Genomic DNA, 17,481 nt, shown 5'->3' on the forward strand with positions numbered 1-17,481 from the left:
TAAATTGTTAATAGTACAGGGTACCTATGGATAAAGCAAGGGTTGAACAATACTGGTTCATTAAACACACATACGTCTAAGCCAGAGGTTAGGAGGCCAAGGTCAGGCCCCAGGAAGCACTAATTACTTAACATCTAGGCATACCTAATTTGCATAGTGCCCTTCGAAATGGTATACTGCAAATGTATTTATGAGCAATAGAGCAATCAAGTCTTGCGTTGATTAAAGTACACTTTTAACCTGAAATATTTTTGGGCAATTTTAAAGGGTAATTATACCTTGATTGTGCTTGATTAAAGCGGCATTATAATCTATAATTTAATATATTTTTTGTTTATATAATATATTATTAGGAAAAAGTTGGTTGTTTTGAACAGATTTATATGATTTACGCATCTCTCAAATAACTATAAACCACAATATAATGATCTTTAGTACACTCGCTCTATTTTCAGAGTGCATAAGTTTTAAGATCTGGGTCAGGTCTTTTTAGACTGGTTTATTGCATTCGATCGAGAATGAGACGGAAGAGTGTCAATAGTACATCATGTTATAGGTTAAAAAGAGATGGACATATTACATTGAAATGTACATACAAAGATCATTCGTATCACACATGCGCGTGAGTTAGCCGGTCGTTGAAAATAATGTTTCCGAGTCGTAATTTTTTGCGATGATATTATAATGAGTTCTGAGTTTTAGTATGTTAACTAGTGAATGGATTGATGTGAATAATGTGAAATTATGTTTACAGGACCACTAAAATATATTAAGGTAATCGAACCTTTTTAGTCAAATTACTATACTTACCGATTAAAAATAACAAGTGTGCTCGTTATTCAGTAGAAAGACACTAGAATAAAATGCTCTACAAAAAGCTGGAACCCCATTGAGTACAGTTTTCTCCAAATTTTATCACAGAAAATGCTCGAAATAAAAGGAATTTATCTACTTCGATGATTGAATCAGTAATTGCTCTATGGTGTGGAATCACCAGGGACCAATTAAACAGTTTTTGTTGAAGAAATCCCAATTATTATTGTTTATGTGATAGTATTATTTTAAATTCTAAAGTCTCGAACGTAGCATAGATAAAAGATTTACTTAACTGAGTTTTACTCAATAATGTGCGCTTCTTCCAGAGAGTTCGCGAATTATTTATATTGAACAAAAGTATTAAAAGGTGTAATAATAAGATACGACCGTAAAAAGTAAATAATAAAGACAGAAAGAACGTAAAAAATAGAAGAATTAATTATGAAAGAAGTTCTAATTCAAAAGTATTTAGTTAGTAAGTTCTGTATCTGAATTTGCCTTCAGACACTAATTTTGTTAAAATAGCTTTTTATTTCATCTGAAATTATGATACTTATGTATACTACCTATAATATTATAAAGCTATAGAGTTTGTCTGTTTGATTAAACGCGTTAATCTCAGGAACTACTGGACTGATTTGAAAAATTCTTTCGGTGTTAGATAGCCCATTTACCGAATAAGGCTATAGGCTATAGATACATAATCACGCTAAGATCAACAGGAGCGGAGCCACGGGAGTAACACCGCGCGGAGCAGCTAGTAATTAATATTATGAAGTTAAAGAGTTTGTTAATCTCAGGAACTACTGGACCGATTTGAAAAATTCTTTCGGTGTTAGATAGCCCATTTACCGAATAAGGCTATAGATACATAATCACGCTAAGATCAACAGGAGCGGAGCCACGCGGGTGCAGCCGCGGAGCGCAACTAGTTTAGTTATATGTATAAGTAAAGCTTTAGAAAACATTTAATATAATAAATGACAAATGGATGAAAGAGGTCATCTAAAATCCTTACAGTGAACAAGTTATTAATAATTTTGTTCACTGAAACATATAACTTTTAATGGGGTCCTGCGAAACATACTGAAGATTGCTTGTTAGTTGACTTCGGTATTTTGAAATAATGTTAAACTATCATTTCTATTTAGGTACTTTTTTCTTTCTATCCTATTACTGGATCTTCTTCTCGAAAAATAAATATTATTTTTATAAATTTAATGCTTGCTTTCAAGAAAGTTTTCACGTTCTTTGTTAAATACCTAACATATAAATAAAAAACGACGTGTGGCACTCGGGGACTGCCGCGGTAAAGCTATTGCATGCTATGCCTTCAAGCCACCTCCGCCCGTCGGACTGGGGAGCGTGAGGTTTATTCGTTACGGAATTTCTCGATTCGGTTTTAGAAGCTATGCAATAGCTTAATAATACCTAACTGTTATCATATTTGAATTTTGTATTCAGTTCACAAAAATGTGTGAAGAATCTGATCGTCAAAACTTTTACTTACCCATAAAAGGACAAATATTTGATATCCATACATCTCAATTACCTTTTAAATATTTTACCTTTGTTACATAATTAAAGCGATTCACCCTTCCTGTAACATAGTTCTGTCAATTATGCTAAAATTTCAGTGGCTTCGCTCAACAGGTATGAAAGAGCTTTTCGAAACTACGTGACTATACCATGACTTTCATAGGACGGAGTCTTTTTCATTTTACGTCAATTAGAACGGATTGCCAGTTTTTGTGAAGCGTTTTTAATTATGCCGTTATTAACAGGGATTTCAGGATTCAGACAAAGGGATAATGATGTAATTATGCATATAAATCTTCTAACAATGAAAGCTTTAGCAGAAAATTACAATTTTATATTAGTCGGTTGCTTCCATACCAAACGAATAAAGAACATACTTATTTACAGTTAGAGATAGAGCTAATACAATTAATAAATATTGTAAATATTGTAGACTCTATTATATAAAGTGCTATTATGCACTCTCATTATATTCTCACAAAAGAAACACAAGGACTTTATTTTTAACTAGCTATCCGCCTGCGGTCTCGCCTGCGTTTTCAAAGAAAAACCCTCATAGTTCCCGTTCCCGTGGGATTTCCGGGAAAAACCTAGCCTATGTTGCTCAGTAAAGATGCAGCTTTCTAATGGTGAAAGAATTTTTCAAATTGGTCCAGTAGTTTATGCGTGAAAACCATACATATATACATACATACATGTTAGAATGTGGTTGTATTACGTAATTAAATACTGATATAATATTTCTTAGACATCTTTACTCGACCAAAGTCAAGACAAGAATGACTTGCAACTGCAGACGACCGTTATTTATAGTACGATCAAAACAACTATTCGAGTGGTGTGACAGCGTGAGTCAGCACAGGTGTTATTTGTGTTGTTTTGATCGTTATTTTGAATACGACATGAAATATTATTATTACACGATAATTAAATGATTGTTAACACTTTTATCCAATTGGTTATTGTTAAAATAATTAATGAAGCTAATCAATTGATTTACTTTTAAAATATAATTTTAGCTTTAAATTAAACGCGCTAACACGGCCATTCTGAAAGAAGCTCGTGCTCTGAGCGTTAATTCAAAACTCAAAATATCAATGATATAATTCACACTTGTTGGAATGATAACATAGTTCGCGCTGGTGACATTCAGACTTGTTTTAAGTATTCAAATTATTTGTTTCTTTGTCCTGTTGTCAGACAAGTGACAATCAGGTTATTATTATTTCCCGCCCGGTTGTAACAACCCGTGCAGACAAATGGCATTCGATTGTATTATTATCTGCCCAGTTGTAAGACTAAGTCACAGAAGACCCGTACAGACAAGTGGCATTCGATTGTATTATTATCTGCCCGGTTGTAAGACTAAGTCACAGAAGACCCGTACAGACAAGTGGCATTCGATTGTATTATTATCTGCCCAGTTGTCAGACTAAGTCCCAGAAGACCCGTACAGACAAGTGGCATTCGATTGTATTATTATCTGCCCAGTTGTCAGACTAAGTCACAGAAGACCCGTACAGACAAGTGGCATTCGATTTGTATATCTGCCCAGTTGTCAGACTAAGTCACAGAAGACCCGTACAGACAAGTGGCATTCGATTTGTATTATTATCTGCCCAGTTGTCAGACTAAGTCACAGAAGACCCGTACAGACAAGTGGCAGTCGATTATCATAATTAGATTCCATTACCGCTAACACGGTCATCTAAATTTGGCTTTGGTACTATTCATAGGAACCAATAGCAGTCTAGCAATTGCTTTTACTTTTCGCTTCATAGCAATCATTATCTTGTATTATTGTGATTTGATGATATTTGTACATAGGATTCGATAGCTTATCGAGTTCTGCCTGCTGCGAACAGCGGCTTTATCTCATCTGGCTGTATCTCATCTCTCAAGTGATAACCATAAGTCCTGGAACATAATTAAAAGTTAAAACACAAGTTATAACGTCCTCGTACGTTCATTTGAAATGAGTACGGTAATTTATCTCGTGGTTTCAAAACAATGTATTAACAAAAACATAACCGCTCGGCCAAACTGACCTTCAGTCACATCCACATGATGAACTCAAACTCAAATATTGATTTATTCAACTGGACTTCGCTTAGAAGCGTTTTTCAATTGTCAAAATACAGAAAAATAATAATTTACCACCAAAATAGCTTACACTGGGCGCCATCGAAGACACCACATTGGATTCAAATTCCCTGGGATCAAACACTTATTATTTGCGACATAAGCACGTCGTTCGCTTACCACAATTAAAGGCTCAAATATCCTGGACAACCGCCCGGATTGCACATCACATTAATATTGATGAACTACATTACCGTTACAATATTCCACACCACAAAAATTTACTTCACACAACGCACAAGAAAACACACTCTGTGCGAGTTCCTTCATCCTTGTGTGTCCTTGTTTACTTGAAGTCAATTCAATTCAATTTTTTCGAAGGTTGAAGTCCACAGTGGTATACTGTCATGATGGTGACAGTGACAGTTACACACTGTCACATAGTATGATGGAAGAATTTGTGCCAGCCTGTCAGGATTCCGAGTAAGGGCTGGTTCATCTTCTACTTCTGATGTTAGAATGTGGTTGTATTACGTAATTAAATACTGATATAATATTTCTTAGACATCTTTACTCGACCAAAGTCAAGACAAGAATGACTTGCAACTGCAGACGACCGTTATTTATAGTACGATCAAAACAACTATTCGAGTGGTGTGACAGCGTGAGTCAGCACAGGTGTTATTTGTGTTGTTTTGATCGTTATTTTGAATACGACATGAAATATTATTATTACACGATAATTAAATGATTGTTAACACTTTTATCCAATTGGTTATTGTTAAAATAATTAATGAAGCTAATCAATTGATTTACTTTTAAAATATAATTTTAGCTTTAAATTAAACGCGCTAACATACATAATTACAAACCTTTCCTCTTTATAATATTAGTATAGATAACCAAAATTAAACTGTTTATTGAAATACGCCAACAAATAACATAAAGAATTCTAATTAAAACTTTGGTACCAGCACAATCGTTCATTTCGCTATGCATTTAAGTTTTCCACTTGGTCTCTTGAGATGCGTCCTTGTTTCTAAGTTAGCAATAAGCAATAACTTAGTACCTGGGGACGGGAAAAGGGACTCAAATTTATTTAGATTAATGCGGTTTTACCTCATTGTTCTAGAATTTGCTTGAAGTTATTTGAGCATGTTATACTAGATACTATCAAATTTTAATGTTTCTAAAATACATACTACTAAGTCTTAGGTATGCCTCACGGTTATGTCGCGATCAAAACACAAACAAAAGCTATAAAGCTAACAGCTAATGTGTTATTCGGATACGTTAAGCTACAACAATGCTATTCTATAATTTTATTAAACCTAAATTCATATGATGAATATAAGAACAAATTAAAATGAGTAAGTGTACAACGTAATATCATACTACAGTATTACAATATCTATAGTAAATAATATTATTGTAATACTGTGATCATACTGTATATTGTGCTTACATTTTGAAAAAGCATAACAATTCTTCATCATTTAAGGTAAACATATTATTTAGGTGTTTTGATAAGTATACAATTCTCTCCCTTACAATTAAAATTGTTGGATAATACATGAATTTAAACTGTAATTTTTATATTCATCTAAATGATATTTTGTGGCACGAGTCATTAAAATTTAAATCAACGTTTTTAATACCTATTAGCGTCACAAAAGGAGTTTCAATAATGTAAAAATTTAAGGACTGTAGGGACCAGAGGTTTCATCACGTGCCCATGCATAAAATAACGGTAATTCTGAAGCCTGAATAATAAAATATCCTATTACAAATACTGTTAGCTATAAAAGTACCACAATATTTATTGTATCCAATAGTAAATTCCTGAAGAAATAATGGGTCGTAGAATGACATTAGCATTTCAGAAATTATTTTTTTACTGATTATAATAACTGTATACCTACCATTTATATTCGTAGTTGAGTAGTCATATGCCCAGATGACGAGACTTTAATATTTTTATAGTTTTTATATACCTACGTCTTTAAATCATTATATTATGTAGACTAGGTGTTGTTGTTTGTCTGATGTTAACAAAGACACTCTTACACTTTTACTGTAAAATGGGATCTAGATAAAGTAAAGCGTGAATAATATTATCTGGATTAGCACATAATATATTTTTATCAAAGCTAATAATATAGCCGTTGGGTAAAACTTGTAAAGTAGAGCTAGCGCGCAAGAGCAACTTTTGTCCCCGCAACTATTTTGTCTCTCCCATCTACTCCATGGGGAGTTGCGTCGCTACGTGCGCGCACTTTCTTACTAGCCCATAGAGTTGATGGGAGAGACAAAATAGTTGCGGAGACAAAAGTTGCTCTTGCGCGCTAGCTCTAATAAGAAATACGTCCCAGCAGAAAGCGTTATTGACACCTAGTGATCGCGGTTTACTTATTTTTGAAACTGAGAAGGCGAAAAAGAAAGAAATCATTCCGTTTTTTTAGTAACTTATCAACTCTAAAAATGACAAGGAATTAAACAAATGAATTTCAAACTTAAGTACTAACCGTTATTAGATCTCTTATGAATATTTATCGTTAAAATTTAATCTCTGCCTCGAAACGACTTGAGATTTCCTGTGACAGGAGACTAATGAGATTTATTTTATTTAAGCCTCGGTTTTGAGAATTATAAATGTTGTGTGTTCTGTTACAAATTGATGTTTACATGTGGCCTTTGCTTACGAGAAATATAGAAATGTTTGGGTTATTTATAGAGGTTTTAGAATTGGAAAATAGTGAATATTATCAGACATCATAATGTTACAAAAAAGTTTGGAAAATCCAAAAGTGCACGCCTCATAATCTCATCCTTTAAAATAAAATTGATTATTTATAAAGGTGTATATAATATAAGTATGTAGATACACTTGTTCTCATGTGCCAATGCTCTTGCACTGTCTCAAAACAGTTGGAAAAGTAAAGAAAGCGGTACCGTAATAATTGAGCTATTTTTCTTGTGGCCCCACCTAGATGTGAAACTGCGCAGGTTTAAGGGACTGACTACCAACTTATTTTTTTAAACCTTGGCTTATAGTATAAAGAATCGAGTTTATAATGGTGAATTTTGAGTACACTATAAATAAAAAATACCCTCTTTCCACACAAAGACATCCATAAATACTCATGGCTTTCTCCGGACGGAGTGACACGAAACCAGATCGACCATCTGGCAATCAGCCGCACCTGGCGCACTTCTCTCTTGGACGTCCGAAACAGACGAGGTGCTGATATCGACAGCGATCACCTGCTGATGGTAGCTGAAGTCAGATTGAAGCTTGCAACTGTAAACCGAACATCCGGTGCTAGTAAGATGGGACGTAGGTATGACGTGAGCAAACTTAAGGAACCCGAAGTTCGACGAGAGTTTGCATTAGAGCTGCGCAACCGCTTCTCTGGACTTCCTCTGGATACAGATAATATAGATGAGACGTGGAAATTCATCAAGACAGCCTACCAGGAAACAAGCGCTTCTATCCTAGGGCACCGACCAAGAAAGCGTGATGAATGGATTTCCCACTTAACCTGGGATCTAATTGAAACCCGGAGAGAACTGAATCTGAAAATCCAAACATCAACGGATGATAGCGAACGAGCAGACGCCAGAGAAAAGTATCGTCAACTACGGCGAAGTATTTACCGCAGTACCCGAAGAGATAGAAGAAACTGGGCTAATGGTATCGCTGAACAAGCACAGAGAGCCGCTGATGCCGGAAACGTAAGAGATCTATACAATGCCACGAAATCACTTACTGGAAAACGAGGGTATAGAAAACGTGCACTCCGCGATATCGACGGCCGTCTTATCACAACCTCTGAAGGCCAGCTGGCCCGCTGGCGTGAACATTTCAAAAGTGTATTTCATTCATCACCGACGGATCGCCAGGACTCAACGGGTACTGCGCTCGCATCTCATCTTCTGGACATCAACACGTCTAGCCCCTCAAAGGAGGAAATTAAAATGGCTATTCTCTCCCTAAAGAATAACAAAGCCCCGGGAATCGACCTTCTTACGGCGGAAATGCTAAAAGCCGACATCGAACTCTCCGCCCGAGCACTAACACCTCTTTTGGAGAGAATTTGGACGACGGAAGAATTGCCAGATGAATGGAACAAGGGCCTGCTTATAACGGTTCCGAAAAAAGGAGACCTCAGCCAATGCGGTAACTGGAGAGGCATCACCCTGCTCTCAACTCCATCCAAAGTGCTCACAAGGATACTATTAAATAGAATAACTAAGGCTGTGGAACCTATCCTTCGGAGGGAGCAGGCAGGCTTTCGCCCCAACCGCTCATGTACGGACCAGATTAACACATTAAGAATCATACTGGAAGAAGCATCAGAATGGCAACGGGAGATCTATCTCACCTTTGTCGACTTCGAAAAGGCTTTTGACACAGTCACGTGGTGTAGTATCTGGTGCCGACTTGAGGAAATAGGCGTTCCAAGCAAGATCATCAACATGCTGAGAGCACTTTATAAAAAATACGCATGCAAGGTGGCACATGACGGGCTTATTTCCGATGATATAGGTGTCAGCGCAGGGGTAAGGCAGGGATGCTTGTTATCTCCTCTGTTGTTTTTAGTTGTTCTGGATGGCATAATGCACAAAGTCAATGACGGAAAGCGACGCGGTATAGAGTGGGGGTTGACCGAGCAACTAGATGACCTTGACTATGCTGACGACCTGTGTCTGCTCAGTCACAAACACGCTGACATGCAATCCAAACTCGACGACCTTCAACGCGAGGCTGCATTATGTGGACTAAAAATTAACACCCTGAAGACGAAAGAAATGCGAACCGAAGGAAGAAATCCACAAGCGCTAACACTAGGATCCCAGCAGATAAAGCGTGTCCAGCAATTTACCTATTTAGGCAGTGTGGTGTCCAATACAGGAGGAACCGAAGAGGACATCGCTTCACGAATCGCCAAAGCAAGGGCAACCTTCGCGCAGCTACGATCCATATGGCAATCGAAGAAGCTAACACGTGGAGTGAAATTTAAAATATTTCGCTCCAACGTAAAAAGTGTCCTGTTATATGGTAGTGAAACGTGGAGAGTTACTAAAGCTATCACGCAAAGAATCCAGGTCTTCGTCAACCGATGCCTCCGCCAAATATTAAGAATTTACTGGCCCGAGAAAATATCAAACGAACAACTGCTGGAACGCTGCCACGAGACGCTGATTTTGCGCCAAATTTCACGCCGCAAGTGGAAATGGATCGGCCACACTCTTAGAAGAAACACATCGCATATACCCAGGCAAGCCCTGGAGTGGACTCCCCAAGGGAAAAGGAAGCGTGGCCGTCCTAGGCAATCCTGGCGACGTTCGGTGGCGGCGGAAGCTAAGGCGATTGGGTTGACGTGGCCGGAGGTGAAGAGCGTAGCCCAAGATAGAACCCGATGGCGGCGCACTGTGGACGCCCTCTGCCCCACATAGGGGACATAGGACAATAAGTCAAGTAAGTCATAAATAAAAAATAAAATAAAATCGATATTTTTTTTTGTTTATTTAATAACAATTAAACCACATCGAATCAGACCCTGAAAAATGAAAGGGTTCTATTTCTGAGCATACTCAAGCGTAAGAGAAAAAAAAAGACTCGATTAGTAAAGTATTTCAGTCGCTATCGTGTTAACAAGAAAATCCTCCGCACATACAGACACACGGACGTCCAAGACAAAACTTTTTTAAACTGTTTTTTAACTAGTTTAAATAACAAAAATGACAACAAAAATATCATGAATGTTAAAAATAGTGTTTTTTCTTAATATGTGTGTGTATGTATTATCTTACAAGTGCAATGTATGATACATAAAGACATTTTAAGTTTGAAAAATCAGATGTTTTGCGGGAAGTGACAGTAGTACCCACCTCAACGCTTCGCTTATGAGGCGTGCAATTACAACTTACTTGAGTAAGGAAAGAAAACATTAAAGTATTTAAGGATATTGTTCCGTATTAAAGAAAAGATTTAGTTTATATTAATATAGACATTATTGTAAGAAGTTCTCAGAAGTAACAATTTTGATTTTATTTAACAAGACAAAATAAAATGTTAATGTTTTTTATGATGTTGACTTTTTTTATATTGAAGATATATTTTGAAACACATAAAATAACAATACCTGGAGTTTAACACGGACTCTAGAGCAATTGTAACTATTACACTAATGAGACATTTGAAATTCAATCAAACTAATTGTAGATCATTACCAAATCCGTTTACAATAACGTCTAATATAATCCCAATTGTATTATCCAGATTATAGGAGTTAATTCGGGAATGTACCTAATATATCATTATATTCATTTATGTGTAATCTCTGTTTACCGCGAATTATCTTGTTCAGTAAACATGGAATGATATTAATTCAATTGGGTTTCATATTGAATGAACAATTTTCACCTAATAAATGATTAAATGTAAGTACTGCTGTATGATAAGGTTTTTATCAGCTACACTTCTCTCTTGTTTCACTGACAATTAGGAAATATCCCGATGAAGACCGACCCGAAAAAAATTCAAAAGTTTGTGCAGTTATATTGTATTGGTTAAGTACTTACCTAAGTAGCGAATATGCTAGTCTAGTTATATTAATTAATCTATTTTTGATCTATCTATGTATCAACCAAATTTATAGGGATCCAATGAGGTGTTTTAGCTTGAAAGTGTAACAAACATAAATCCATACATGCATTCATCCGTATTTATTTGAGCTGTTATAAGATAATACTAAGGTTTATTTGTAGCATTATAGAAGTAGTATTTTCTAGGGTTTGATTTTACGCGAGTATTATACATTTAGAAATTAAAGACTTTTTAACGGATTTTAAACGCGATTTAATCATTATATTATTAAGTCGCGTCAGTCTCCGTGACCACGCTCGCTGTAAAGTGTTCGAAACGTCGGGAAAATAATATAATGATTAAATCGCGTTTAAAATCCGTTAAAAAGTCTTTAATTTCTAAATTATAGAAGTAGATGCAGAAACGAGGTTTTAATAGAATATCGATATCTTTCACCAAGCTTCTTAGGTATATAGAAGTAGTATGCAGTGCTCTGTGCAGCTAGTGCCAAGATTTCAAACATTAGTCAGTATCTAAACTATGCCGCAATTTTCTACAATATTCTAATATTATGTAAAGTTCTCGTGTCGCGGTGTTTGAAGTTAAACTCCGAAACGGCTTTACCGATTCTTATGAAATTTTGTGTTCATATACTTACCTCAAAGTGATAAGGGAAAGGCAGAACGACATCTGCCGGGATAGCTAGTTATAAATTTTAAAAGCTCACGCTCATTGTATTGTAATAAAAATGTAGATAAGTGATAACAAGTGAACTGTTAACTTCATAAACCGTCAACCTAAATATCTATGAAACATTACTGACCTAAATTTTTCACTTTTCATTCTTTATTATGAGTACAAAAAATAAATGTCACGACATATTGTTCCCGAGGCTCATTAGCATAAATTGTTGGGTTATAATTTTAACGGGTAAGCACTTTATTGCGTGTCTAGAAAAACTATAGGTGTTGGTACACGCAAATACCTAGATCCTACCTAGTGTCTCTATGTCAACGATATAATTATTTTTGTTTTCTAAATTTTCTTTCTAGGGTTTGGCCACGGCCTACGACGTTCTTTATTTGGGAAATGGAAGAATCGTTGTACACAATAACCTTTGTATTTGCTCCTTCCTAACCAGGATAAAAAATTAAGTTTTAAGAAAGCTGAAGAGGTAGTGATTAAATTAAGGAAAGATAAATATAAAAAAAACGACGTGTGGCACTCGGGGACTGCCGTGGTAAAGCATGCCTTCAAGCCACACCTCCGCCTGTCGGAGTGGGGAGCGTGTGGTTTTTTCGTTACGGAATTTCTCGATTCGGTCCCCGCGCTCAAGGCCCGCGATAGAAGCTATGCAATAGCTTAAAAATTACATTAACATTTAACGCAAGTAGAAGTAAAGACTTTAATAACTGTAAAAATAAATCGGAATTTCTATCGAGTTATGAATCAGTGCTTTATGTAAGTTTATCTGGAGATCAAATATAAAAAGTCTATTATATTTAAAGTTGTATTTTAAAGCTAACTGTGTACATTGTACCTACACTTGTTCCCAAAAAACTGTACTAACATTGACTCAAACTAATTGAACTGACCGAATTAGGGCCGTAGTCTTTGTGCCGAACCGTCCAGTGTAACTTGAACTATCATCGGTTCACAGTTCTTTCAGAATATCGTATTTGAACTAGGTACAAGGATCAACCAAACTGGTCGCGTGATTACAGAATGGTCAATGAAAAAATTCTCTTTTAAACCTGATGTGACGTATTCATGTTCAGGTTTTTCAATTATTTGTTAAAATATAAATACGGTGTATTATTTAAGTAAACGATTCTTCTTGGTGACATACAAATTTACAAAGCCTACATTGTAAGAAAATAATATTTTACCATACTATTATTAAAGATTGAAAGATTGACTGGTCAAAAAGTACCGTAACATTTATTTTGAAGTGTCGTAGCGTAGCCGTAACGATGTAAGTAGCGCTAAACTATATTTTGATATGTAGTTGTAAACTATAAAGCAATGAAAAATCAGTCAGGGAAATAATAGAATAATAAATATTATATCCTCATAAATCTCAACAACTCTAGAAATGTTTCATTACAGTTTTCAATGACCTTTACGAGACCTCTTGAATAGGTTTCCTTTGTAATACAATATGTATATCTATAGATTCGTTATTGGAGAGTTTTATTTCAATCGTACTTCAATCAGGAATTCAAAAGGTAAGAATAAAGGGTTATTCCCAAGGAGTATTTAAAATTAATTATTTTACAGGTGAAATAAATTGAAGCTTTTGCTTAATTTTGATTGGTTAATTATTAGATATATGGGTGATTATACAAAAATGGGGTAACTTTTAAGGATATTTTGTTTACTATATTTTTTATATCAGATTATTACAAATTAGGGTGTATATGATAGCTAATCTAATGAATATATTGTTCCAAATCGGGCCAGCCACTTTTTTAAGTAGATTGTGAGATATTTTAAATTTTCTGGATTTGGCCTCCAGGGGACTGACAAGGCTAACATAGTACTGATAAAAAACACAATTTTGTAATATTCTTAAAGAAATTCAATGAAAATTACTACAAATCTCGCAGTTTTAATAATGGCACATGTCTTTTAAGTATTAAAATCACTTAGTTACATTTAAAAATGATAATTGATAATATATTGTGATACTGGGAAGAAACAATGTCTCAATTTTCAAAACAGCCTTCTGACATTTAACGCAACGTGAATATTCTTACTCTCTTACTTAACTTACTACTTTGACTTAGTTTTACTTAATATTTCAAGTAATTCACAAACAATAGAAACAAAAAAAACGGCCAAGTGCGAGTTGGACTCCTAACAAACCTATTTTTTATTATGTTTGTAACTTAAAATTTACACTTTTAGCATTTTTTCCTTTATCTGTGTTATAAGACGTTGCTTTTTACCATATTTTAAGACTGTATACACGGCAAGCATCCTGTGTATTTTTTTATTCCCTTGCGAATATTTAATTTTGCGGAAATTTGCAGTATTAACGGATGTAGGTATCTTTTAATTGCGTTGCGTTATAAGTTTCATTTTTTACAGCCCCAAGGGTTCTTAATGTTGAGTATTCAATATAAATTTCAAATTGATACCTCCACGCGCTTCAAAAAAACGTATTAACAGACAAACGGACAACAAAGTGATCCTATAAGGGTTCTGTTTTTTCCTTTTGAGGTTCGGAGCCCTAAAAATCTAACATTATTTATGTTAAAAGTACTAATTTTCATAAAATGGTTCATGGTTTTTAACCAAAGGCTTGAATGAAAGTCTCATCTCAGTTTTCATAAGAGCCTTTTGACATTTTTATAATGTTATTAAAATAATTAACTTTTATGTTATTTTGAGGTAATTTTACTTCACAATATTATACGTTTACGTATTTATCTAATAAATACATATAACAAGCTATGCCCTGAAAGCATCAAAATCAATTATTAAAATAAAATAAGATCTTTTAAATAAAATTATTAGTAGTTTGTTTCAATAGCTCTTTTCTTTGCTACTCTTTTTTAAATGTTTCTTCCCTAGTCAAATTCAGTTTCTTTTAGCGTGGCGCATGATGTGTTAAACTGAAATATCAAATAGAAATGCTTATACCAATAGCAATCAAGATAAAAGTTCTCAAAAACGATAGAATCATCAGTACTATGGGGTCGCGTGAGTCCACTGGCGCGATATCTGACATAGGACTGATGCCAGCGGATTGATAAAAAGGGACTTAATATGAGATTATAATCACAAATTATAATTTTTTGCCTTATTTCTAATATCAACAAACTATATTTTTACAAATCATAGTTAACCATGTATGAATAAAAATAAAAATCAGATTAACAATAAAATAATGACTCACCATAGGACTGAAATGTTGACTGGCGCAGCACGAATTTAGAGGACAAACACAACCCTAGCGCTATTACAGTTATGACGGCCATCAAAATATGGGATGCACAAGTAACTTCATTACCAACATTAATATTTAGACAGGGATTTAGCCTCGACTTGGTGATATTTAGCGAGAATTTCAAATTTAAAAAACACACAACGGACTGACCAATAAAAACGATGACAAAGTTTATTTTTATTTTTTAAATAAAATGTTAAACATTTCGTTATGAAAGTTATACTTTATAATACTATGTATATCAAAGATTGTCCTGAATTAGTAAGTTTTCTCTAATCAATGATAATGTTTATAAAATAGTCACTTGATTGTTGGTTTTCGGAGTTGTGACATGCCAAAGTACTGATTATTTAAGTATTAATTTTGTTTTTTTATCAATTTGTATTTTAAATAAAGAAGTGAAAGTGAGTGACCAAATAAAGGACGCTTTATTGTTTTAAAATAGATTGTTATTTGATTAAAATATAATAAGACTTTGTATAAATTGGCTGGTGACATTGAGTTACCCCATTTTTGTATAATGACCCATATGTATTATATTTTTGGATCGTATTACCACAATTTATAACTCTCGTTAATCGAGTACCGGAAATACACATTCAGTTTAAAAAAAATACACAATAAATAATATTAGGCGAAAAGCAAAAGTAGAGGAAACCATTAATTATCTCTAGATGTATTGTACATCTAGAGATTAGGTTGAACTAAACCTTCCAGATTCTAATCAACATTATGAGCCAAACGGTATGTCACATGCGTTGATAAAATCAACCAATCAGCTTTACCCAAGAAGCTTATAATATCTAATACACTGGAGATTGCACTATGAACATTAACTTGTCACAAGAAAATATGACCTTGAATGACGCCTGTATGTTTTTTTATCCCTTTCACACCAACTTGCCAAGTTAGGTGTGAAAGTATAGTTTTGTATAGATCAAAGCAAAAAGTTAATGGCTTTTCCATCTTGTTAAGCTAGTGCGAAATTGAAATCGATTGAGATTTCATGAAACAATAAAGGTTGACACTCACATGAACTCTTTTATTTTGTTGAAATAGGGTTTGCGAAAAACCTTTGTAAAGATTTGATTTTTCCAAATTATGTTTATGCTACTATCGTCTACTTGTATTGAAAAATAGTAAATTGAAGGGTTGTAACAAGCATTCTCTTTATAAGGAAACATTTTCCTCCTTCTTCCCTTTGAACATTAACGAACCATCCATCCATTCAGCGAAGCCTCTCCAAAAATGTGCTACAATGCATCATACGTTAAGACGTATGTAAAAAAACACATTTAAGATGGGTATCGCGCAACAAAATCATCATTAAATTGTAAAATAAATCTTCGCGTTCAAAAATTCGCTGAAAGAATAGAATCTCTTTTCCAGTGAAGCCCCAGCATGACGTTAATTATATGGAACGGGAGAATCGCGTTAAAAAAGTTAAACGACTGTACTCACCTTGACCAGTGTAAGCTGACCCGCGCCGTATAGCGTTCATAAATTCATGAGTTTTAATGCATTTTACTTTGCAATTAAGCATTTTACATTACATATTTTATAATTTTATCTGATGTAGGTTTTAACGAATAATTAATTTTGTAGTTATTTATAAGTTTATTTTACATATTTACTATTTAGTAAGTACATTGTTCTTAAAAAATAAACTATTGTATTTTACTCGTGTACCATTTTGACGTGCATGTCTAACGTTAACGAATCAATCGATTTTGATGAAACTTTCTCATATGTAAAATCAAACACAAGACAAGATAAAATCGCCTATTTCACAAAGTACACTTTCTTAGTTTTTTTCTTAAAAAAAAAATATCAAGACCACAAAATGGGTGTAGTACTAAATTTCAAGATACGCGATAAAATAACGTTTAAATCATTATAATGTGCTGTTTATATGACACTTGCGGCATAAAAGGCTATTTCATAGCTATTTTCATATAAAACATTCATTGTGATACGGATTTATTTGTAGATAAGTTTTTTATTGAAAAGTATTTTGGTATATTATGTATAACAAAATTCCTAATAATAAATACAAAGGGTATTTTTTATTTACTTTGAGGTATATTTGTACCAACAGATTTGTTGTAATAGTGCAAAGAAAACCAGTAATACTGTATATTATTGAACGAAATATCGGTAAATATAGCTTTTCATTTTAATATAATATTCAGAGATAAAAGCAACATAAAACAAGTCTTTAATTAAATATTGCAGTAAAGATTGGAAAATTAATCAAGTATTATAAACAAGCCAATGAAATGCCTCTTTAGTTAGCCTTCAGATGATTAATCTATTCGTGTTTTCATAAAGTGAAATCTACATCCACATAACATTCTTTAGTATGCTTCATAATTCGTAAACATTTTTCCGTCAAACAACAGCCAAGGTGTTTTTGGTTCATTGCGGTTACCGTCTATTAGTGGCTTATACCTTCAGTTATAAACATTTGAATTTCAATCTTATACCGTTTGAATAG

The 17,481-nt window shown here is 34.1% G+C and overlaps 1 protein-coding gene across 11 annotated transcripts in view; it reads left to right on the forward strand.

Annotated features, from left to right (window-relative positions):
* Positions 1-17,481, forward strand: part of LOC123698829 (transient receptor potential cation channel trpm) — a 225,688-nt gene that overhangs the window by 77,029 nt on the left and 131,178 nt on the right. Inside the window, exon 1 of one of the 11 annotated variants that reach the window (XM_045645603.1) lies at positions 721-774. The exons of the other annotated variants lie outside the window; for them this stretch is intronic. Coding sequence (XP_045501559.1) covers positions 745-774 — 30 coding nt within the window. The 5' untranslated portion in view covers positions 721-744. Of the gene's footprint in view, positions 1-720; positions 775-17,481 lie in introns of those variants that run through there. 11 annotated transcript variants of the gene reach the window in all.

The sequence above is a fragment of the Colias croceus genome, chromosome 17 (genome assembly GCF_905220415.1).
Source record: "Colias croceus chromosome 17, ilColCroc2.1".
NCBI lineage: Eukaryota > Metazoa > Arthropoda > Insecta > Lepidoptera > Pieridae > Colias > Colias croceus.